Source organism: Peromyscus maniculatus, chromosome 16 (assembly GCF_049852395.1).
Source record: "Peromyscus maniculatus bairdii isolate BWxNUB_F1_BW_parent chromosome 16, HU_Pman_BW_mat_3.1, whole genome shotgun sequence".
NCBI lineage: Eukaryota > Metazoa > Chordata > Mammalia > Rodentia > Cricetidae > Peromyscus > Peromyscus maniculatus.
In genome coordinates, this window is record NC_134867.1 from 54,800,632 (window position 1) to 54,826,936 (window position 26,305).

The 26,305-nt window shown below is 39.4% G+C and overlaps 1 protein-coding gene across 1 annotated transcript in view; it reads left to right on the top strand.

Moving 5' to 3' along the window:
- Positions 1–26,305, top strand: part of Oprm1 (opioid receptor mu 1) — a 57,866-nt gene that overhangs the window by 12,162 nt on the left and 19,399 nt on the right. The window contains exons 2-3 of the mRNA XM_006978072.4: positions 17,229–17,581; positions 18,377–18,897. Of these exons, the coding sequence (XP_006978134.1) occupies positions 17,229–17,581; positions 18,377–18,897 (874 nt within the window). The remainder of the gene's footprint in view (positions 1–17,228; positions 17,582–18,376; positions 18,898–26,305) is intronic.

Consider the following 26,305-nt stretch of genomic DNA (forward strand, 5'->3'; position numbering starts at 1 on the left):
CCAGCAGGATATTCTTTATATCACCCTGTGACATTTTCACTTAACCTTTCTTCTCAGGCCAACTGGGTGTAATCTAATTTTCTGAGTCTGAGTTTCCTTTCAGCTTGGGAAAATAGAATCCATTAATTATTTGTGGGCTTTTACTTGTGAAAGCTCAGTTACGATCTGAAGATACTGTCATACGCTATCACTGCCAGCATTTCACATCTGTGACCAGAAAAGCTGATATTCATGTCAGTAAATGATCAGGAGACAGTCACTGTGCCAGGCTTAGCTTTATAGATCTATCATTTATCCAAGAACCATGACTTTTTCCATAATTCCAAAACACACACACACACACACACACACACACACACACACCAGAAATTTCCTACTTGGAGAAAACAAGTTTCTGAAGGACAGATACTGCCTTTCTTTATCTTTCCAGTCTTATATTTTAAAGCTCAGCAGGCTTTGGGATGTAAGACAGCTGAACTGTTTCAGTATACTAATTTATTCTAATATTTTAGCTAATTTTATAAAGCTTTTTATTTTAAAATAAAAACTTGTAAACAAATAAAAACACCACATAGCAATATCAGCCAGACCTAAAGTCTATATAATTAAATAACTTCTATACAGTTAGAATTGGCAATTACAATGGAAGCTGTATAGCATTTACGTTTCCCTATCAAATGTATTTTATGCACTTATCCATCACCTCCCCTCCCCCCAAAAGAACCAGAACTAGAGTACCAATTAGCTTAATCTCCACTTTCATAACTCAGGTCCGTTATCTGCATTCAGTTCTTCCTCATCCCCTTACATTTAGTATTTAGCCTTTCTTCTTCTTTTTTATTCATGTTATAATGTACCCACATGTATATTCATTTACATACATTATTGGCCAAATTATATTATGCTAATGCTGCAATAATTTTTAACCCTTTGCTTTTCAGTGCCCTGTTTCTGGTGAAAATAACAGTGCTGGGCTGAGGATACAGTTCGGTGGTAGGAAGCTTGGCAGGCAACTATGAGGCCCTGGGTTCAATTCCCAGCACTATCAAAAAAAAAAAAAAGAAAAAATGAAAAAACAGAAAAATGTTTAGAGGGATGCTCCTAAGAAGCTAACGACTAAAAGAAACTTGGAATTCATAAAAGGAAAATTCTTGGGATTGGGGAGAGGACTCAGTGGTTAAGAGCACCTGCATCACACAGGAGTTTCTGGGAAGTGATGTCAGATGTCCCGACTTCTACTGTACACCCAACACTTCACACATACCTGATGTAAGACACTCAGGGCAGTAAAGAAAGTGTTACTTCACAGAGCAGAAAATGCAATGACCACAAAATTACTAAAATCTCCCTAGCTGTAAAATTGAGTAATAAAGTTTGTGAATTCCAATGCATTTAACAGATGTTTATATTTGATTTCAGAAAATGTAATAGCAGTCTGCTACAGAAATTAGACTAACATTTGTTTTTGAAAAACAGCAATAACTAGTTCAATTAAGGGCTAACCCTAAACTAGCAGTTTCCTTTCACTATCAGAGACAAAACACTTGGCAAGCTAAGGCCAAGAAGATAACCCCAGATGCATACCTATCATTTTTTTGGGTGTTCTCAACTAATCAAACACATTTTTAATAACTGCCATATCCTAGCCACTTAAATACTAAACCATTATCTTCTCAACATTGGCTCAGCTCACACACACACACACACACACACACACTTTGCCATCGTATCTACCCTTCCACTTTAAAACAACTTGGTTCTTCAAGGTTCCTCCAAGGTAGGTCAGATGTGTCTCTCAGTGGGAATCCACACTTACCAAAAAGGAATGTGAGAATGTGTCACGTGATTGTATGCTATAGTGTCAATCACTAAGGAGATATTTGATAAGGGAACAAAGTAATCATGAAAATGTGTATTTTATGAAAATGTAAAATACTGATTTGGGTGCCAAGATGCTATAAAGCATAAAGTCCCATAAAATTTGTGCATAAAGTCTAATATTTTTATTTTTAGCTAGAAGAACCTGTGAAATATATCATTTTGATCACAAAGTAAAGATATTAAATACATCAAACTGTTCTCTGAGTTGCCTATATACATTGATAGTGATTTGTATTGTAGCACATATGTATACATATATATACATATATACATATTTCCAAACTCCTCACATTGTTTAAATAAACCCTATGGTAGGGACAGAAACAATTACTAATACAAAACTAAAAGAAGTTTCAAAAATAGTAGATGATCCCTAGAAGCAATATAATACCACATAGAGAGATTTCACAGGAAAATATAAATCATCTTTGTGCTTAGAGTTTTTCTATTAAAACCACACTTGCATTCCTTATTTGTGACTGAAACATTGTTAGTGCCAAAGGAGTCCATTCCAAGTTGGAAGACAACCCCTGCATTGGTTTAATAACCCCATCACACTGTAAGACTGAACTTCCAGCCTTTAAAAACTAATGTGACTTCCTTGCTTTGCCAAATTACTGGTTTATTCATGAATCATATTTTCCCCTAACAAATGCTATTGAATTCTCCACAGGGGAAGGGAAATACCTTCCAAAAAATCTCTCCCTGAAAATACTTAGAAAGAAAAAAAGCTCAATAAGCTGCTTTCTATTTCCTAGGAAAAGTCCAGGTTGGCATGATATTTAAGTTTTAAAAAATTATGTAATTATTGGATGGAAAACAGTCATCATAAATATGTAATTTTATGTAAATCAGGATCCTAGGGAGCTAAATTGCATTACTTTTATTTTTCTTTCAATTGGCCCTGAAAGCTGCTATTGCAGATATAATGAAATGCTAAACTACTTAGGTAGCAGCAGGTATCCAGGCACACTGAAAGGGTGAGAAGGGAATGCCCAGCTGCAGTTTTGGCAAATGGGATTTCAAGTTAAATTGCCATGAGCATTAATCAGATTACTTTTAAAAACTTAGCAACCATCAGAACAGCTTTTTTTTCACATTTAATTCCTCTCATTCTGAAACTTGGCATATGGTTCTAATGTTTTATGCTACCATTTAATATTGTATGTTGTTATAATTCCAAAATATTCCAAACTTCATGATTATAAACTCTAGACAACAACAAGAAAAAATCCTAATTATCCACATCTTCTATTAGCATACCAAGGAGCATCAATATACTTCTAACTACAGTGTTAAATAGTTTCCTGGCTGAAATTTGATAGGAATCTCAGTGGTATTTAAAATATGGGGTCTTAACTGCTGCCAGGGATTTTGTAAGCATTTGCACAAACATGGGTTGAGATGTTTATGAACCTTTCTAACCTTGGTAAAACTGATTATCATACAGATAGTTCTTGTTTTGGGTGTGTGTATTGCAGCAGTGAACTATAGAGCTGAGGAAGCCACACTTCACAACAAACAGATAACAGGTATAAATTCTGCCTCTGTTACTCCTTTTACTCTGACTCATTTTTTTCTTTGGAGTAATACTGACACAACATAGAAATTTATCATTTTAATTATTTTTAAAGTGTGTGTGTGAGAGAGAGAGGGGAAAGAGAGAGAGAGAGAGAGAGAGAGAGAGAGAGAGAGAGAGAGAGAGAGAGAGAGAGAGAGAGCACTTGTGTTGAGGTCAGAGTACAATTTTCTGGAGTTAACTCTCTCCCTCGCTCCGCCCTAGGTCATGGGATCAAACTCAGCTCCTCAGGTTTGAACAGCAAGTGCCTTTACCTACGGAGCTGTTTTGCCAACCCTATTTTAATGATTTTTATAGATTTATTTTATTATTTGTCTTTGTGTGCATGTATGTGTGTGCAGGTGCCCACAGATGCCAGAAGAGGGCATCAGATCTTCTGGACTTACAGGACTTACAATATGCTGCAAACCCTGTTTGGCAATGTTCTGTTTAGAACTTTTTACATCAGTTTTTCATAAGTTTATTTAAACATCGATTGTAGATTTCTTTGCTGGTCATGATTTTTGAACCTTGATGTCAAATCAGTGGTAGCTTCCTGAAAAGAATGAGGAAGTGATTGCTTTATCGTCTTCAATACTTTAAACACATTTGATGATTGGTAACAGGTCTGTCTAGATGTCTGATGTCCAGAGGTTTTATTTATTGGAAGAGTTGGATGATTATTGACTTGATCTCTTACTGTTTATCAATCTAGTCATAATTCCTGCTTCCTGATTGTGCCTTTTAAGGCATTAGTATCTTGTGTAGAAAACAAAATGTAGACTTCCAAAGCAAGGTTGGAGAAATACTAGCTTTTAGACTGACATTTTTACTATCAGGTATGTAACTCATGAAGACTACAGAAGTGTGTAGCTACAAACCGCTAGTATAATAATGCTAGCTTTTATAATTGTCTGTTAACTTTCTATTAGTGAGATCTTATCTTCATATGGCCTCAAGTTATTGTCAACTATGTCTTCATTTTAGCCTGCAAGACCCCCTTTAGGATGTCTTGAAATGCAAGGGTTAGCGAATTTCATCAATTTTTGTTAATCTGGAAATGTCTTAATTTCTCCCTCACATTTGAAGAACTTTGGTCAGTGTATTCTTATATGATAATGTTTTCCTTTTGACACTTTAAATATACTAACCCTCTGACTGCCTTCCAGCTTCCAACATTTCTGATGAGAAATCTGCTAAGGTAAATCCTTACATGTGACAAAAGCTTGATGCTTTTAAGCTTTTCTTTGTCTCTGGGCGGGTTCACTGTGCATCTCAAAACAAGTCTCCGACTCCATCCTACCTAGGGGGTCGCCATCTTCTTTGATGCTTGCAAGTTCACACCATCCATTTAACATAAGGAGTGTCTGGCAGGGTTTCAAACACTCACTTCTCTCTTGCGGTTTTATGTCTTAGTCCTCTTTGTATCTCCCTACTCATCCCTGCGGTTCTGTTCTTCCATTTTTTCTGTTCTTCAGATTCAATACAATTCCTCCAATTTGGATGACCCTCACTCAATGATTCTTCTGCTCATTTAAATCTGCCCTGACATCCCTCTGGTTCATCTCCATTTTAGTTACCAGAATCTCCAGCTCAAGGGTTTCCCTCTGGTTCACTTTAGTTTTTCCACCTCTGCTCAGTATGTCCATCTTGCTCTCTCATTCTTTTCCTGATTTTTCCACATTGGTCCATCATTTTGGGGACCTTTGTTAAGACTCGTTTTCAAGGTTGTTCTCCCTACTTGGCCTGACACCCTACCTCTTTCAGCCTCTACTTTATTTCTCTGCCTGCCTTTGTTCTTCTTCTAAATAGTCAATACTTTCCTATGTCTGTGCCTTATGGTATTTTTGGCAAAAATCTAGCTTAAATACGATAACATGTTAAATCTGAGAACCAGATTCTCTCCTTTCTCTGAAGTCCATGGGTTTTTGTTTTGGTTTTGGTTTTAAATCGCATAGATCATCATCTGTTCCATGCATCAGCCAGAAATGAAAATTTATGGTCTTTCCTACCTTTTCCAAGCCTGTATTTTCACTAGTCATAAATAGTCACTTTCTCATTTTCTTTATATATGCACTTTCTGTTGGCTGTCTTAATCTTTCATGTCTGACTTCCAAAAGAACAGTGGTTTTAAAAAAAAAATGAAGGAAGGAAGTGAGAGGGAAAATCCCAGGACCTTTATATCCCCCTGAAGTTGCTTCAGCTGTAGGAGGAGGGATTTGCACCACTGAAGGGATTTCACCAATGCTCCATGTCTGCACCTGTGTGACCAGAACACACACATTGATATTTGCAGGGCGGGGCTCTTGCTGTCTACCTTGCTTGGTGCACTTACATACTATCTCCAAGTTGCTCATGCAGCTTGTATATGCCTTGCCACTGGGCTGGGGGTTAGCTGGTTAACAAGTGAAAACTGACCAAAATTAACTGCAGTTAACTGCCCATATGTTCCTACAGAAGTTGTAAGCCTTCGAGGTATTCCAAAGTTCCAAAATATTTACATCACACAGGTGCTGCCTGTGCAGTCACAGCTAGGTGGGGGAGATGGCGTCCTAGAGCGTCCCACCCACTCAGCTGTCTGCTCAGATCCCTTGCCTCGGTTATTCCTGAGTGAGTTATTCAGCCTCCAGGAATCCTAGTTTATCCAGCTACCAAGAAATAATGAGACCCATCTTATAAGTTTGTTATGAAGATTGAGAAAAGTCCAAGGAAACATCTTAGAATGATGCCTCACACACGGTGAGCAGGCCATACCTGCTGGCTGTTGCTGCAAGGCACAGAAGCAGGATGTATCTCCATTATCTTTTCATTTGGTTCAGCAGTCATCTTTATTCATAGTGAAATCAATTCTTTATGATGTGGATATCAAGGCTCAGTCACATGACTAAGGTCACAGACAAAGTGCTCATAGGTCCTAATTTTAAACACAATGTTCCTATCAGGCTATACCTGAATGTTTACTTCTAACTTGATAAATAATGCAAATTAAAGGAAATTAACAGAATCAAGAAAGTTTCTCCTACTCACTGGTCTATAGGTTCATAGCCCTTGAATGGGGTTAGGCTTGCTCTTAGGATGGTTGTTCAGGCATCCAGGACATTGCTACACCTAAGACTTTAACTCAGAGAACACTACATACTCATTGTGACAAGTAAACTAACCCTAGAAGATATGAAAAGTACCCACTCTAAATATAAATCAGTTGATATTTAAAAAGCTCTTCGCTTTGAGCGCATCTAGAATTAAAGTCTGGTTTGGAGTATTTTGTTGTTGGTGGTGGTGGTGATGGTGGTGGTGGTGGTGGTGGTGGTGGTTCTTTTTTTTTTTTTTTTTTTTTTTTTTTGTCTAGGATTTGAAGAAGTGAGATATATCTTATAGGTAGAGATAACCTAGAGTGTGATAAAGATATATCTACAGGCAGGGTGCATGACCAGAGGCTCTGAAAAAGGGAAACTGAAATGCAGACGGACAACATGGTGAGATAGTACAAAACATTTGCCTCCATAACTGCCTAGCTCCAGCTGGGATGGATATTTCCTATTCTACAGACATTGCTGAGTGCACATGCCAAAACATTAGTGGTACAGCAGCTGCCATAGCTGTGGTAGCCCCCCAAATGGCCTCTTCTCATCTGTTCACATCACTGGGGAATTTCTAATGCCTCTTTCCATGGCTGATTTTCTTTGGCCTCCTGGTGATGGTACAACCTCCCAATTTACATTACAATGTCCACGTGCACTCTACAATCAATGTGCATGAGCCCCAAAACAGCAGGGATATGTCTGTGGTTCAAAAAAAAATCATAGATTTGATAAGCTTGTTATACCAAGAAAGAGGGAACGTCATAAAAATTTGAGGTTGGTTATCACAAAGAGCAAGCAAAGGTAACTCAATAAAAAGGCATCAATAACTTTAATGTAGTAAACTATAGTTAAGAGATAAGGATGGGATTGTCTGCCTGAGAAGCAGGGCTCATGTTAATCTGAAGATGTTTTGCATTATTCTGGTTGTGGACAGATTCTATTTTATTTCTCTTAGAAACATGCTTATAAAGTCAACTTATTTTTGGTTCTTGTTTTTTTTGTTGGTGGTGGTTTGTTTTTGTTTGTTTGTTTGTTTGTTTTTTATTGCATCATGGAAAATCTTTGTATGACGTTGATACCCAGTGCAACTCTGTTCCACACAGGAGAACCCCAGTGTTTACAACTAAACTAATTCTCTGAACACTGTCTGGGGCTCTTTGTCTTCCTCGATATTACTCAACTTCACTACTACTGTATCTCACTATTACTTCTCCAGCAACAGTGAAGGAACTTAAACATGAGGATTGGTATGGAAATGCAAAGGAGACAGAGCTAGTAGATTTTATTCCCATAGGAGTAGAGTCTTTTAAAACTTTTAAGACTCCAGACCAAAGCTGTCATAATTGACGATAGCTGTACATGTGCACATCAGAGCCAGAAAAATTCACAGGCTGCTGAGGTTAAACAAAGCAGAACAGTCCAGACATTGTAGATGGCAGACAGCTCTGGAGCGTAGCTAGCGCCAATAGACAGAGCAGCCGATACTCTGATAAAACATTACTCATCTTCAGTGGAACTATGGTTTCATGTATAAGCATAATAAATTTGAAATGGATTATCAAGTCCATGGATAACACAAGATTAGCCTTTATTTGATTTTCTGTACTGTTTGAGGTAAATCCAATCTTTATTTTCAATATGGTCCTCTATGAATAACCAAAATATTCTGTTGTCTGCCCCCATATCCAGACTGCCATAGAAATTATCTTTGAAAGAATATAAGTAAATAACATATCAATGGCCATTCACACATAAATTTATGAAAACAATAAAATTCTTATTGTCTAATGTATCAGTTTAAGGAGTCCTGTTAAGTGTTACTGTTTTCTCTGGTAATGTTTTCATCCATTGTGGGAACATAAAATGAATGAGCAGATGAAGAAGAAAAATCGTTGTCCTTGCTAGTGATCAATACAACTTCTTCCTGTTTCTAATCCAGATTGCAACACCAGCCCACCTTGTCGCAAGCCTGAGCTGGTGACCTCTCTACGAGGAGAACAGTTATGTAAAGGTTACAAGGAACAGAGCTGTGGGACGTAAAGTGAATTTCCATTCAGAAGACAAATTGCACAGAGAGGGAGATAAAGGAAAACTAAACACATACATTTTTTTTTATCTTATACTATAAGATCGATGTTTTAATCCTTCTTTTTAAAGGGGAGAATAAAAGAACTGAGCAAAGTGAGACTGTTGGAGTCATGGAGTTAGAAGGAAGAATGTTCTCCTAGCCAGACAGACAGCCTGGGTGAGTAGTTAGGATGCAGAAGTCACCGTGTAAGACCCAGGCTGTGGAGGGAACACCGATGCCATTACATTATGAAAAGGAGTTCCACATAGTGGCAGTCACTCTGTCAGTTGACACTGGGTGCCTTCTGATCCCCAAACTGGACAAAGGCAATAGTGCAGTGGTTGGGGCAGAAATGCTAGCCTGCATCTGGGAGAGGAGCAAGTCTCTGGAGGATTAGAAGGCATTCAACATCAGATTAGTAGCCACTGGCACACCATGTGTTAACAAAGTTCACCACATCCACTATACCAACTAAGAACTGGATAATTCCTGCCATGACTCCAGACAGGCTGCAGTGATATTGACTTCAGAGATCTCTCTCAACTCTGTAGTCATCGTACTGCTCATGCATGGCAGTGTTAGATCATGAAGGAGACAAGTGGGAACACAACAGCCCCCCCAAAAGCCACAAAAAGCAATCAGACAATGACTTTAAAATATTATACTTAATATTTTCAAATGAATAAAATCAATGTTTCCATGGAACAGCGAGGATCACATGAAATTGGATTTGGGTAACAATATCTATTAAAAACTAACATTATCTATTAAAAACATGAATCAAAGGAATGGAAGAAAGGCAATAGTTGTTGAAACAACTACCCACACATCCTGAACTGGACCAGCCACCAAGTACCACATTTTTCAAATTAAACACACATTTTTACATAAAGAAAAGAAAACTTAAAATACTATAAGAAAGGAAACTATGAAAACTATATTTCTTAAGATAATAAGATGACTTCTTTTCAATATAATTGGAGAAAAAGAAAACAGCGAATAGACTACTATAGTCAAAGTGAATGCAAAGTCAGCTGAACAGCTTCTAGACGGCATCCTCAACATATGCTGGGTGTTTTCATTAGCCATATTAAGTAAACAACACCATCAGTACAAGATGGTCTTTGAGATATAAAAATGAAGTAGAGAAAATGGGGCTAATGTTTCATCACAAGGATGATCTCATTTTTGTTTTATTTATTTATTTTCTGCTCATGAGTGTTCTGTTTGGTGACCATGGAGGTCAGAAGAGGGTATTGGATCTCTTAAAACTGGCATTATGGATGGGTTAACTGGGATCTGAATTCAGGTCCTCTGCAAGGTCAACGAGAGCTCTCAACCGCTGAGCTAGGCCTGCAGCCCCAATCTTATTTTTGTATCGCTAATATAAGCATTTTGAGTGCCTGCTGTGTACTTAAGAACTCTCAGATTCAGCCCTGCCTGGATTCCCTCTCTGTTAGAGGTGGGCAGCGGAGAACTGTAAACAGACTCAGTGAAATCCCATTCTCTAATTCATTGGTATTACTATTTAGATCATTTTAATGACCTCAGGGTAAGGAAATCCTTTATGAATAACATACATGCACACACATAGATACACAGATGCACATGCACACATGGACATGCACACTTGCACACATGCACACACAGAGATACACATGCACACATGGACATGCACACATGTACACATATATCATGTAAAATTGATTTCAGCACTACTCTAAGCAGATATACCTTTGCCAAGAAATAAATGTTTCCTGCAGTTACTCTGGTTTAACTGGACCACAAGCAGAGATTTTCAGCAGCCAAGTGTTTTATAACCTCATTGGCAAAGCACTCATCAATATGCAAAGCTCACAAGGCAGTATAGTGAGTACATTTCAGTTCCCAATGCAGTCTGGAGAAATGGAGCAGAGAGGACACCCTCACACTCACGGTTCTCTGTGCCTTGAGTCCTTTCCCATAACACAGGGTATTCCACAATGTGGCTTTGAGATATTCTATCTCAGACTTATTCTGTGACCTTCTGTGACAAAGTCAATCAATGTCTTTAAACTTCGATGAGGAATTAGCCAGACAAAAATAAATACTCTCTCTTCATTTTATTTCAAATTTTCTGCATTGCTAAGAAAACTTGGCTCATATCACAATGATTTAAACTGCTATAGTCTCTTTCCTTTATTCGGCCCCTTTCAGTAAGCATCTGGTGGTACCCATCTTGTGCTGGGTGTTTTAAAAGGTGGATGATTTTTATCTGTTTCTATTGCTTTTTTTTCTTCTTTGTATCACTGCTCATCTCCTACTTATATTGGCTGACTACAATATCACCAAGTTACCACCAAAAACAAGGTGAGTAAACACCACCAAAAGTGCCTATGAGCCATTAAACCTACTGAGCTAATTTCAAAAGAAAACTATTTACCAATAGCCTATGTCCTCTGAAGAATTTTAACTTGCACATACACAAGCATCACAAGCTTCTACAATTTAGTTATCTAATATTGAAATTGACATTTGTTTAAAAAAACATATTAATAATGTTGACACTGTTTTATCATATTTCAGAGTTCTCTTTGTGGTTCCTTCAATACTAAAGAAATGTCTGCAGACACAGCATTATTTGAAGTTGCTAGATTTTTTTGCATTGTGAGTGCATAGAACACATTTCCTTTCCTCTCAGAAACTCTGATTTTGAAAGCTATAGAATGTTATTATTTGTGAACCAAAAAACTGTAGCTCTGAAATGGATGCTCTGATGGAGTTTTCAAACCGTGTGTGTGTGTGTGTGTGTGTGTGTGTGTGTGTGTGTGTGTGTGTGTTCTGTTTATTAGCAAAAAAAAGTTCTAGGTTACAAATAAGAAAATTTTATTGAATTCTAACTGCTTATTTACATCATACAATGCATCAAAGTAATGTTTCTCTAAAATATATATTTATCATAGAATCAAAAACTTTTTAAGGCACACCATGTTTTTTTTCTTGTAAACCTAATACACGACAGTCACAGTGATGGCCCTGTCAGAATAAACAAAGAAATAAACAGAATAAAACAAAGAAACGTGAACATGAGAGAAAGCGAGGCAGACATGGAAACAGAGACAAAGGGAGATTTGTGGGGAAGAAGAGATGGACACAGGCATGGTAGAGAGGTAGGGGCATTGAAAGTAGTCAGCATACATTGTACACATGTAATTTAAAAATTAATAAAATGTATTCAGTAAAGTAATAGAAAATTGCAAACAACCAGATAGAAAGTCAGATTAAATGAAATGAAGACTAGTATTAGTAAGAAACTTAGAACAATAGAAATGTATCCCCAGTAGATGTCACGCAAGGGGAGATATGCACTTTACTCTGACTTTTATTAGACCCAGATGTAAAAGTAAAAGTAATATCAGTTATTCATTTTTAATTTTCTATGCATAAAGATCACCAATGCTCCAAGACATTAACACTTTATGTAACTTTGTCTGGAAGATTCTTTTCTCATGACATCACCAGGGGAACCAGGGGTTGAAAAAAGTAGAGTAGACAAAGAGCACACAGGTAAAGAGAAAGTGAACTTAGCCAAGGGTCCCTTATGCTAGGGACACATGGAGAATTGCTAATTCACCATGGGAAGACTATGCTTCTTTGTTTAATTTTCTGGAAACTTCTGTCTTCTCTTGAGGTCAAAGTGACAAGTTACCTTTCACCTCTAGAGGAAGATTCACATCTGAGGTCACTCAACTGTACTCTGCTAGCATTGGCTCGTGGGAAATGGGATCAATGGCCATGTAGCATGGCTTGAAAGAAACACAAATTAAGTGTTTCAAGCATTTTACAGAGAGATCCCTGTTTCCTCCTTAACCAAGGTGGTAGAAAATATAACAGAAAATAGCAAACTAGCATATAGCCTCTTTCTGTATTCATGGAAAACGATGCTTCCTTTTGAACTTATTATTAGAGTATTCTTCTCTCCCCATCATTCCCTGCCTCTCCTCAGCCTCATCCACTCATATACACCCCAGCCTGGATAATAATGAGAAATTCAGACTGGTGTTCACTTGACAATGTCTCCACTTGCATAATTACCTGCAATGTAGGACAAGCATTTTTATTTCATTTGATTTACCTCATTCATCGTGAGATTGAAAAGATAATGCTCAAAAGAGTGCTTCCTCCTCCATTAAATATATGGATTTCTGTGTGGGGGTGTGGACACAAAGGTCATGGCAAAACAAGGAGACATTTCCAATACCATGCCAAATTTATAAAAGAAAGTCACCGAGCCTTGTTGAATTAAACTTCCTTCCTCGCTCAAATTGGTAAAATCCTGAAAAGTTAGAAAGGGCCCAAGGCTAGGAGACTTTTCTTCTACAAACCTCATAGGCTTTACTGCAAATACCTAAAGTATGATGGAGGAAAGGGTGAGCCATGTGAAGGATATATGAAATATATGTGATATAAAGCCATCAAACCAAACTGGAAAATTACATACTTACTGTTTTCAGACTCCCTCTGTCAGTTCTATTTCTGAACTAAAAGTCATCACAATTCAAAGAATTAACTCAAAAACAAAACAGAAGAAAGGTTGTCCAAGGCCACTTGTAGATGGACACACAGGAAGATATATACATGTGCCATGTGAGAGGCGAAAGGTACCAATGAAAGAGGCTTTGCAATGCCTCACCACAGCCTAAGACCTGGGTTGTTCAGACAGATACTCTAGTGATCAAGCATGGATGGTCCTAAAATGAACACAAAATGTGAAGCAATTTTGCATAGTAATGCCTTTAAGTTTACAGAACATAGCTAAACAATCATCTAGAATACATTATTTTAAGTATTTATTATGAAATTTGTAATGGGATAATTAGAAAGGCCGTGTTTAGGTCACTGCTTAGGAGAGAAAGGTGCAGCCAACATCAGGAAGGACCTGGAAGTCCAGAAGACAGTCACCCAGGCTGCATGCCTCACTCATTCACTCTGAGTACCTTCTCATTTCCTTCACATTACTCCCATTCACTTTGCACAGTAAGAAGCAGAAAAATTAAAGGAGGGAGAAGGAATTACATTTATTATTATATATTATATTATATCCATGGGTTCTGTCAAGACCCATTTAAGCAAAGGGAACGGTAAAGACAGTCCTTCCTTTGGCTTGCTTCTTTGTCCACTTGCTAACTCTGGCGTGCTTTCTCCGTATGGTTTCTAGCGTGTCTCTGATAACTCCTTTAAGTTTCTCAGGACAACATGCAGACCACCACATCAGAGCGGAACGTAATGAAAGGCTCCTTTGCCGAGTAGCAGTCCCCCTTCCCCCAGCAAACCATTTCTCCAGATGAAAGACTGTGGCAGTATGCTGAGGGCATCAGCATACCTCCAGTATCCATAATTCTCTTTCACATACTGAGAAAGCTACTGGTATGACTCAAAGCATGAGTAACTGGTGTTAAAATTCCAGTCCATTTCCGAGGAAGGATCTACAGACATATTAGGAAAAACCAAATATCCTTGCTCCTATAAAACGCCAATGGAAAGATCTTTACAATATTTCCTTTGCTTGATGTATTTGACAGGTAATATTGTACGTGTTAACCACGTGTAATATGATGTTGTGATATGCACATGCACTGTAGAATGGGAAAATTAATACACCCTCCACTCACTTCTCCTTTCATAATAAATACTAATCAAATTTTGTTTCACAAACACCTCATTCCAAGGGAGGAGGAAATTACTTTTTTAGCTGAAATAACCTATGCATTCTAAGTACCTGGTGAGCAAGTAAGTTTAAAGAAAATGCCAAGAGTGCAATGAGTCAGAAAACTGCCTTGAGGTCCTCTCTCTAGAGTGTGACTAATGTCATGAGGTAGGCCTTTGGATCACAGGCCTATTATCAATAGCTTATCTTTTTTTAAAAATCCATTTTCTGCTTTGGGGAAAATCTTTCCACTTATCAAAACATCTAAACTGTTCAAATTTGTTGAACATCAAAGTGAGTAATTTTAAAACCTTAAAATTGCAATTATAATTTGATTTCCATACGTTTGCTTCTGTTGAAATGAGCTACTTTGTGTTTGTCAGGCATATGGTCCTTTACTGAATCACACTGACTGATCTCAAGTTAACTGGCTGTCTCTACCCTCCTATATTAAAATCTTTTAAGGAAGGAATAGTTCTAAAACAATTCAGGGTAGTCTTGCATCCAAAACCCACCAGCTGTTCTGTAAGTTCTGCAGAGGGAACCAGGTGTCCAAAGTGGAACTCAGGAAACAGTCCCAGCTGGTTGGTCCTGGTGATATCCATGAAATAGTCTAAAGGTTCAGCTCCCTGCTGTTCATGGAGACCAAAACAGTTGTGGAACATTGAATTAAGGCCTTATACCAGAGGCTCTATAATACCATATCCCACAGAAATCAGCTGCTTGGGGCTGAGTGAGTTAGATTTTTAACTTTGCCAGACTGAAAATCCCTAAGCACAAACTGAAATTTAAAAGGAGCTTACTATCTTCTGTAAATAAAAGTTCAAGAAAGCCCTTGCTTCAAGTATTGCATTCTCTTTAAAATCCTCAGACGGGGAGCTTTGAAAACCCATTTTCAAATGAGTTTTCCCGACATCTATATATTATAAAAAACCTCTCAGGTTTGATCCCCCCCAGTTTTTAAAAAAAAAAAACCTCCCCTGGTGGTGGGGTGGGGGGGGGGACTCTAAGTTTTTTTAATTAGCTCATTTCCCAAGTTTATGGAAAAATAACTCAGGCAGGATAAAGGAAAGAGGTTTATACAGGTCACAATTTTAGAGTCCAAAATTCCAAACAGCGTGCCATTAGCTCTGGTGAGAGTCCTTCTTTGTGTCATGACAGACATTCATGCTAGAGGAGGGTACCACATAGCCAGAGGAAGCCCAGCACGATGCGGGGCAGTGGTCCTTCTTACCCATTTCTAGCATTCCTTTCTCAAGTCCCAACCAGGGTTAGAATGACCAGGTCAATTCATTTTGGGACAAAACCCAAACCAACAGCCTGAAGATCTCCTGCTACTCTTGTCTCTTAAAAGCCCCCTCATTGTTAAGTATCATCACACTAGAGGCCAAACTGTGAATATGTGAACCATGTAAAAAAAAATCAAACTACAGTGGTTTCACTGAAACCTGAGGCCATCTCTATTTCCTATAACCCCCATCTCTTAAATTCTTCATGCCCTGAACTAATAACAGAGCCTACTGAACAACTCACGGAAAGAGAATAGGAAGAAAGTCATTCCCCAGAGTAAAGCTGGGATACTATTAAAGAATTTGAATATATAAACACTTAATGGGGAAAACAATAGGAGGTAACTATACACAGAATGTGTTCTACCATCAATCTACTTTATCATTATAAACTCCCATCATACAATTTTCTATAGTCTTTCAAGACAAACAACACTCCCAGCTAAATAGCTAGGGGGGGAAATACATTCTATTTTTACCTGGATGCTCACAATAGCTTAATACACTACAGCCAAAAGCTGTATGCCAGTCACTTCCTCTTGACAAATAACTAGGTTAAGGAGCTGGGGTATAGTCATGCAATGATAAACTTCTTAGCAATTTAAAGGGAAGGATTTTTGATGCATGCAGCTAAACACTGATTTTGATGACAGTGATTTCACAGATACATATGTCAAAACTTACCAATTGTACTATGTATAATTTCTTACATGCCAATAGCAATTCAATAAAGACCTTACAAATAAAGCAAAAAAAATCTTAGATTTCTATCACCACTGGGTGAGGGCTTATTCATCGTAACACACACTTTCCCCTACTTCCTAGCCTCTGTATTACTTTCCCCTCGTATGCACTGCCATTTCTTGGTAAAAAATTGACCCTTCAGCATGCCAAATATGTTCATTGTACCATTTCAACTCTACGCCTTGACTGGAGTTGTTTTTCTCCTTCTAAAATGGTCTATGCCCACCACCATGTTCTTACTTGAGCTTTAAGACAAAATATGGGCTTCTGGACTGCTTGGCACCTTACTTTGCCCCTCACCTGTTATGTTCAATACTATGATCATGTCCATGCTCCCCAGCAGCCAGTACATGGATATGCCTATGATGTGTACCAATGCACATGTAGAGAAACACATGTCCTTGCACTACAATAGTGTTCAATAATTTCAAATCCATCCATATGTCTAAAATGTTCTCTCATATGTTTAGAATCATTATCCACTCTCTGGTAGTTCCCCATGCCAGTTGCACCAATCACAGTGATTGCCACATTAAAAACAAAGAAACAAGCTAAGCATGGCAGTGCACATGTAAGATCCCAGAACCTGGGAGTTAGAGGTAGGAGGATCATAAGTTCAAGACCAGCCATGCTGTATAGCAGGTTCAGTCTGGGATACATGAGACTATCTCCAGTCAATAAACAACACCAAAAATTGCCATGTTTTCTATGGTAATAACTCTTTTTTATAGGAAAGAAAAGTTGTAATTAGGAAAATTTATCCCATGGGCACTCAGTTGTAAACAGTCTATTACTTTGAAAGAGTCCTGGGTCTACTCTCAGGGTCTTCCATTAACTGTCGATGATTTCTTAAGGGAATGACCCCTGTCTTTCAAGTGGTGTCTCTAAATAATCCCTCGGCTCTTCTCCTGTTTCCTAGATACACCAAGATGAAGACTGCCACTAACATCTACATTTTCAACCTTGCTCTGGCAGATGCCTTAGCAACCAGTACACTGCCCTTTCAGAGTGTCAACTACCTGATGGGAACGTGGCCCTTCGGCACCATCCTCTGCAAGATCGTGATCTCAATTGATTACTACAACATGTTCACCAGCATATTCACCCTCTGCACCATGAGTGTGGACCGCTACATTGCTGTTTGCCACCCAGTCAAGGCCCTGGATTTCCGTACCCCCCGAAATGCCAAAATTGTCAATGTCTGCAATTGGATCCTCTCTTCTGCCATTGGTCTGCCTGTAATGTTCATGGCAACCACAAAGTACAGACATGGTAAGGGTGAACATGGGTCAAAGTCAGGGATGAGGGTACTTAGAGTCTGATGTGTTGGTGATGTCCTGAGCCAAGCAGCATTCATGGTATAGTATCTTTGTCAAGCTGTACTTTGAATTAAGAAACTGGTTAATTAATTAAGAAATAAGAAAATGTCTTTAAATATACTGAAACAGGAAAATTTCTCTATAATTACAGGCCTTCTAGGTATTTTAGTAAGTACAAAGCCTAGGTATTCCTGATTTCTCTGAACTTACTTTGTCAAAGGGCTGAATAAATGAGAACATAGCTTTTCCAAAAGTAATTAAAGCTTAAACCCAGAGAATGTTTCACTGAGGCTTGTTCTAAATTTTCAAGCAGTTGTCTGCCTGACAAATTTACCTGTCCTGACTTAACAGCAGCTGCCATCCTGAAGTGGAGGGGAGACATCCATTAGTGAGAAACTCCTGGGAACCTTGGACAATGATTATATATTTTATAACAGCATAAATCCCACGAGCGTTTGATCCATTGTGAGATGTACATAACTTCTCACTTCATAAAATCTTAATGTGATTCAAGTGGGGAGAAAAATGGGAAATGTAGGAAGGGAGAGAAAAAGTAAGTAGCTTCTCTGTGAATAAACAGATGAGTTTCTTCCTTAATGTCTTTCATTCTTTCCTTACCTGTCTATGTAAAGCAACAACCTTCACTAGCTCAGGTCAAAGCTATTAGTAGGCAAAGGAGCAACTTCAGTACCTAATGGTATAACTAAATGTCGCTGCTAATTTTTCTTAAAAAATTCTTTTCTTCCAGGGTCCATAGATTGCACCCTCACGTTCTCCCACCCTACCTGGTACTGGGAGAACCTGCTCAAAATCTGTGTCTTCATCTTCGCCTTCATCATGCCGGTCCTCATCATCACCGTGTGTTACGGACTGATGATTTTACGACTCAAGAGTGTCCGCATGCTGTCAGGCTCCAAAGAAAAGGACAGGAACCTGCGTAGGATCACCAGAATGGTGCTGGTGGTTGTGGCTGTGTTTATCGTCTGCTGGACCCCTATCCACATCTACGTCATCATCAAAGCCCTGATCACGATTCCAGAGACCACCTTTCAGACGGTTTCCTGGCACTTCTGCATTGCCTTGGGTTATACAAACAGCTGCCTGAACCCAGTTCTTTACGCGTTCCTGGATGAAAACTTCAAACGATGCTTCCGAGAATTCTGCATCCCAACCTCCTCCACCATCGAACAGCAGAACTCCACTCGAATCCGTCAGAACACTAGAGACCACCCCTCCACGGCTAATACAGTGGATCGAACTAACCATCAGGTATGTGCTTTCTAGAATTATATATAGTTTATAAAAAAAAATACAGCACCTGGTACCAGTCCAAGATTTAAAGTCTTTAGGAGGTAACTTACTCGGGAATTGAGGCCAGTCCCAAGAATAGAGAGAGGATGGGATCAAGTTCTGATCATAATGTCAGAAAGATGTGTCACATAAATGTGCTCAATATCTTTGTACATGGTCATTTAGGTATGAAGATATGATGACTGGCAATCTACTAAACTGCTAAAAGTTACTCTCCTAAGAGCCTTGCCTTCTTTGAAAAATTAATGGTTTTAGTACATCATAGATGGAATCCTACTTTGGAGTCCTTATTTCACACAGAAACTTTCTATATCCCGACAATATCACGCTAATATCTCTGCCACTTAAGAGCCTACCCACTCCAATTCTGTGGTTAAAGAGCCTTGTCCACTGTGGTCATAGGTACAACACAGTCCCAAAAACCAGTGTCAGGGCAAAGGAGAAAAGAGAAAAATAAAACCAAGCATAGCCATCCCTATGTCTGTTAAGGCTTTGGTTTGTACAGTCTTGTGTCCGAACGCTAGAGCAAATGCCAGCATATTACCTAACTAGTATGTTAAAATCAATTTTAAACACTTTCCATGCTATTTGGAAATGACTTAGGAGTGATTAGATGTTTGGACATCTAATCATCCAACAGAGTCCTACATCCAACAGAGAGTCCCAGGAAGACCCTAGATTTACTTACAATATTAAACCAGACAAGAAATGAACAAGGGGAGAGCGGATCACTTTGCAATAATTTGACATCTAACCTAAAACATCAGGACCCATATGACTTAATTATTAATTTAAAAAAATTTAAATAAGTGTTCCAAAATGCTTCCCATACCTAAAAATCACAGCGTATATAATTTTATAACACGGAGTTGGAATTCAAGCCTCTTGTGAAGTAAGTGCTTGGGTCAAAGTTTTGGGTCAAGTTCCTATTCCAAGGGGCAGGACTATGAGGTCAGCAGCTTCCTACAAAAGACTATAAAGTCCAGCAGAGGAGCGGCCAGAGGAAGGCCCGGCCCACCACGGTGGCAGCTGCTCCCACCTGCTGGAGCTTCATCATACCCATCCCTCACTGTCCCTTTTCCCCCCAGCTATGGCTACCCAGCCTAGCCGAGGCTCAGTCTTTCTAACTGACCTCATAGTTGTGTAATAACAGGCTAGACGAATCTGCCTCAGGAGACCTGAATCCTCATACCTGAATGAGAAACCGCGGCTAACACAAAACATGAGAGCCAGTACCCCTAGAGAGCATGTGGTACGGGTGGCAGATTCATTCCCAACTCAAAGGCAAATATTAACAAATTTGTCTCCCTGCTTCCAGCTCAGAAATCAAAGCCAGAAAGAAATCGGTTTCTCCTCTGCTTCCCCGCCCCACCCCACCACTGTCTCTCTCATTGTTATCCACATTGACATATCACCTGTTCCCTTTTTCTAAGCAGTCCTTCATTTTCAGTGGCTTTCAAACTCTTGCAGGTCACTTTAAAAGGGTAAGGATTTAAATTGATTCTTTTTTTTCTTTCTCCAACCCAGGGAGGTAACACATTAGAGAACACAATTTAAAACTCCCTATCCCCGGGCTTCAAATCCTTTGCATTGAATGAAATATTTTACTTTCATTACAGAAAAGGATGAGACTAAGGAAGCTTGGGCTCTTCCTCCCCTCCCTAAGTGCCATGCTGTGTCTTTTCCTCCTGACAGGCTGACAGGGGTGTGGCTGCTTGGTGGCTTTATTCTAGGACACTGCTGGGCCTTCTTATCCTGCCTGGCCTTCCTCTAACAGAGGCATAACCCCCAACCTCCTCTAGTTCAGCGCATCCCAGACTTGGACAAGATTACCCTCTTCCCCTTCTCCCAGTGCTGGCCTTGACTCCCTTCCAAACCCCGTGTTTGCACATCAGTGTGGTTCTTGCACAGCCAGAGAGTGGAAGGGAAGCTAATTGGAGAAGTTCTGTCCTAAGTCACTAAAAGGTTTGCTTTAAAAATACATCCAATTAGCACTTATCGCTCCTGCTGCCTCCGTGGAGCAGTGTCAGCGTCAGATAACAGAGAAGCACATTAGCCTGGAACTGGCTGCCTCCCAAAGGCCCAGCTGGGAGAGCTGGACCAAGAAGAGAAGCCGCAAGGAGCGGAAAAGATGCCCTGACATATCTGAAAATTAACAGAAATCAAGGCTCTTTTTCACCAAGCTCTACAGGTGTGTCTTTCTTTTAGGGCTAAGGCAGTCAGGTGAAGATGTCTGGAACAACAGGAAATCCTATGATGGTTATTTTCAAGCAGACATTCCTATCAGATCTGAAGGAGGCCCGACTGTGTGGCTCTGCCCCTGGGAATCATTAGATTAGCTCAAAGAGAGTCAGAATCTGACAAGCTGGCGTTGTGTTACTGTGGGTTTCGTGTTTGTTCGTTCGTTTGTTTTAAATAGGAGCCATGCTATTAGGAAACAAGGCTAATCAGACGGGCGTGAACTTTTTAGTTAGAAGTATTAGAAGTTTGTCATGGTGATCAATGCTTATATGTTCTGTCTATTTGTGTTTTCTCCAAAACTATGTGTTATATTCTGCGTGTCATACGTCAAGCACATTAGTCAGCTTCCTATTCTGCAGACCCAAGACCCAGTGTCAAACCTCCCCAGGGTGTCTGTATTATGACAGCTGTGCACTGAGGCCACGTCCACACAGCGCAAAGTGAAGTGGCGATGTGGCAGTCACCAAGGTAATTTGATAAGCCATGCAAGAAAGTATGACCAGCTCTAAAAACATCTAAGTTTTTCATGCACAACAAAATATTTCAAAGACTAGAATCTAGAATTAACTGTCTACGCAGACTGCAATTATATGATACATCAGTAATTTGGGCCAGACTTGCCTGTGCTCTGAATTTTAGTTATTTTCACTCAAGCCAGTCACTCTTTGGGGCTATCAGTCACCTAACCTAAGACAGTCATGGCAGGGATGGCTGGATCCATAGACTCTCATTCTCTAGAATGTTCCCTCAAGCTTGTCTTTACCCTGGCCATGGGTTCTGAGGAAGAGAAAAGAGAACAGGCCTCCTCAGGCCTGGTGACAGAAATACACAGTGTCGTGGGGTGATAGCTCAGTGGCAAAAGTCCTTGCTCCACAGGCCTGAGAACCAGAGTTCAGCTCTCCAGAAGCCATGTGAATGCTGAGGGGCAGGGGCCGACAGTCTGCCTGTGGTTGCACCACTGGGAAAACATGAGACGGGTATCCCTAGACGACGCTGCTTAGGGAAACCAGTTGTGTTGGTGAGCTCTAGGCTCAATTGAGAGACCCTCCCTCAATTAATAAGATGGAAAATGATCAAGAAAGACTCCCAATATCAACCTCAGGCCTCTGCATGTGCACACGCACACACACACACACACACACACACACACACACACACACACACACACACACAAATTCTTAAATAAATGACATAAAGTTACATCCATGGTTACTATGGATCAAACAACCCATCAACCTAGATTTGAATGGGTAGGAGGGAAAGACAACCTCCTGATGACTGGAGCTATGGTCACCTTGTGAAGAGCTAGAGGGAGGTGGAAAGGTCACTGTGGTCACAGTTGTTCATCCTATAGTAAACAGCTACCCCATTGCTTCCTGATTGTAGGAACACATCCATCTTGCTTCTTCTTGTGCCTCTAGTGTCTACCTAGCCCAGTCCCTGACACACTCCACAGATATCTACAGAATGGCTGAATAAGGGGAGAGCTGTGGTATTTTAGATACAGAGGTATATGAAGGACCTCTTATGTGACCGACTGCAACTCAAATTGACCCCATAACACTGAAATTTGGGGCCCACTCTTCAGAAACAATGAACAGTAGGCTTTCTCCACCCCAACCTGTAGTATTCTGATCATAAGTTAGACTTTGCAACTTGTCTTCTAAATTGATTTTTAACAAATGCTTTAAAGGACCAAGACCTGGACTCACTGCCCTGAAGAAGTCTTGTCATTACTGAGAATGGGGCAAGGGAAACGTTCTCCTCTGAACTTTGTTCATCCCAGACTCAGCATCCTGGTCTTTCTGCAGCACCAATGGTGGCTTTATGTTCATTGTGTCACCTTTATGGCTTTTTTTTTTTTATCTTGATTAAGTGGAGCCCAGTATTCCATCTGTTCCTGTTACAATTGAGTTTCCCCAGCCACGTAGCATCTTGCTGTCCTGTTGAACTGGACAGAACACTTCCCACTCTGGATTCTAAGCAACATGAGTCTCATTCAGACCTGAAATGTCACTATCCACACAAAGCCTTTCCTGCCTGGTTTCCACCCCAACCTTACCCATTCACGTACTTTCTACTCGATAACCTGAGTGATTTTGAAAATGTTTGACATCATATAAGGGAAGGGGGTGAACCTGTTAGGTCAGCATGGTTATTATTTAAATACAGTAACTATAATCATAGAAGAATGCTGTGATGCTTTCCTATACCAACGCACAAATTAAAAGGGGATTGTGTGTGGTCCAGCACATCTCTTTTCCCATAACATCTCTGACAGATAAGCATGAGAGGACAAATGTTCATGAAGGTTAAATGGTTATACAACACCCAATAATTAGTAAGAGGCACACTCCAGACCAGCACCACTGGTTTTAAGAATAATTGAGAACCGTTCTCTTCTGCCCCTCCCCCCCCAATGTTATGCCTCCTTCTGTGAGTGCAGTATAAACATAGCCAGAGATTCTCGGCCTTCATGGTAAACTCCAGACAATGCAGGGTCTGTAAGATGTCTTTGAAGGAATCATAGCTCATTGTGTGGGGCCAAGAATCAGCATCTTAAATAAAACATCATACCAGAATTTCTGACTTAAATAGTGGGCAAGGTGCTTATTGCATGATAGTGAAGATTCAAGTCTGCATCCTTAGTATCCACATAAAACTCCAGGTCATGCGGCACATATGTAATCTCCGGATCATGTGACACCTATGTAATCTCTAGGTCATGTGGTACATATATCTGTAATCTCCATGTCATGGGGCACAGAACTGTAATCTCCAGGTCATGTGGCACATATCTATAATCTCCAGGTCATGTGGAATGTATCTGTAATCTCCATGTCATGTGGCACAGAACTGTAATCTCTAGGTCATGTGGCCCAGATCTGTAATCTCAGCACTAGGGGAAGAGAGGCAGGCAGATCCCAGCCTGGAGTGGAGCTAAAACAGCAAGTTCCCAGTTTAGCGAGAGGCCCTATCCCAGAAGATGAGTTGAAGAGAAATAGAGGAAGACACCTGAATTCAACCACCAGCCTACACACACACACACACACACACACACACACACACACACACACACACACACACGTGTCCACATAGCATGCATATGCACTCATAGAACATATATACACACATATGCACAGTAAATAAATTGCACCTTTTCCTTCAATTACTGCTATATTTGATGAGCAATTGTTATTTTTCTCACCAAAGGAAAACCTGAGATTTCTAAAATAATATAGTTATCTTTGAAAACAAGCAGTCACTTTCAGGAAAGAGCCTTGCAGGGTTAAGTCATGCTACAGCAGTAAAGCTAACATCATGTTAACTTCTTTTCACTGGCATGGCAAGGCCATTCCTAAACCCTCCAATTACAATTTTGAAAGCATTTCCTTAGCATCTCAATGCAAGAAGCAGGCCAAATATCAGGAGATAGTTGCATTTGAATAAGCTATAAAGCCACACTGTCCCCAGAGAAGGAAATGCAAAAGCCCGATCTTGAAAATGAACTACATCACTCTCAAAAACTGGATTCATGGGGGTTTATTTTTTTTTTATAAGACATCTGTGGACAGCTAATTTGGGAAGGAAATGATTTCAATGTCATGACAAAAGCCCCAAATGAGAATAGCTCAGAAAATGACAGTACTGGACCATATTAAGGCATTCTTTGTGAATGAAACCCAAACGGCTTTTCTTTCAGTTCTTTGGTTCAAAAGGAAAATGGCTCAATCATCGTGTGTGTGTGTGTGTGTGTGTGTGTGTGTGTGTGTGTGTGTGTGTGAGCATCTTTATGTATGTCTGAAATTAAAGTCATCTAGGCTTACATGAAGGTATACCACAGACAACAGAAGCAGCTAGTATGTTTTAACACCATTTAACTATAATAATGGTAAAATATTGTTTAATTAGAAATATGTCTATTTACACAGTTGGCTTTAGTAACATTCATAGATATGTGTGTAGCTGGGAAACTATATATTATTTAATCATTTGCAGTATGGATTATAACCTCTATTAATTGTAGGAAACAACATTTATGGAGGACTTTAGCCAGTGTCAGAGTTAAAATGCAGTGACTGAGGATGAACTCAAATTACAATTAATCTCATGACCCAGGCTATCAATGTGACTTACTTCTTGGCTCTCTAGGTTTTGTTTTATGGTGATTTTGATGTGTATTTTTCTTTTGGCAGGGAGAGCTTTAAAGATTAGATGAACTGATATTACTAATATCTAATTTCCTTGTGCTTACTTTTCCCATTATTATACATAACTCTTGAAATATAGCAACTATTTCTATTTATTGAACTATTTTTAAATTAGATGTTATCTTACTTGGCTAAACTTAAGTGGTAAATTCTTAATTTGTAACCATCTTGATGAAAATATGCTCATTTATGAAATTTATTGTTTTGAAGATTTTTGTAAGTTGTGTGTGTGTGTGTGTGTGTGTGTGTGTGTGTGTGTGTGTGTGTGTGTGTGTTACTGTATGCAAGTGCTATGCCCACTGAGGTCAGAAGATGGCATCAGACCTTCTGGAATGGAATAACAGGAGGTTGCCAGCACAAGGTGGATGCCTGATAAAACTATGTCATTTTCAGCTCTCTATGGTGATGTCACAGTTTGAAATAGTTAAGTCCAAGAATGAATGTATAGAAAACAGAATGATTTGAGTCATTTGTCTATAGGAAGGCAGGAGGGGGTGGAGGGGAAGGAAGGGAGCAGATAGAAAAAGAAGGATGAAGAAAGTAGGAAGACTAACCCAAAGAGCACGTTTATGCTCCAAATCCACTACTACTTCTGAATGTTATATTTTCCATGCACACACTAGGACTCTCATGATGCAATATATGAAATCTTGCCCTGACCACCTAGGTGATGCCTACTTTTCCCACATCACCAAGTCTTCATAGTAATCAAGAAGATAATTTATAAATAAAGGAGAAATCATCTGCTTATTTTGATTCAAAGAAACTTAAATATCCCTGGGTTTTAGGGAGTTTGAAGTATTTAAATGTCTTTAAAACAAAAGAAATAAATGACTTCTCATTGTGCCCTCAAGGTAGATGACAGGCAAGCAGAGTTAATGGAAGATGATTTTAAGAAATAATATCGCCGGGCA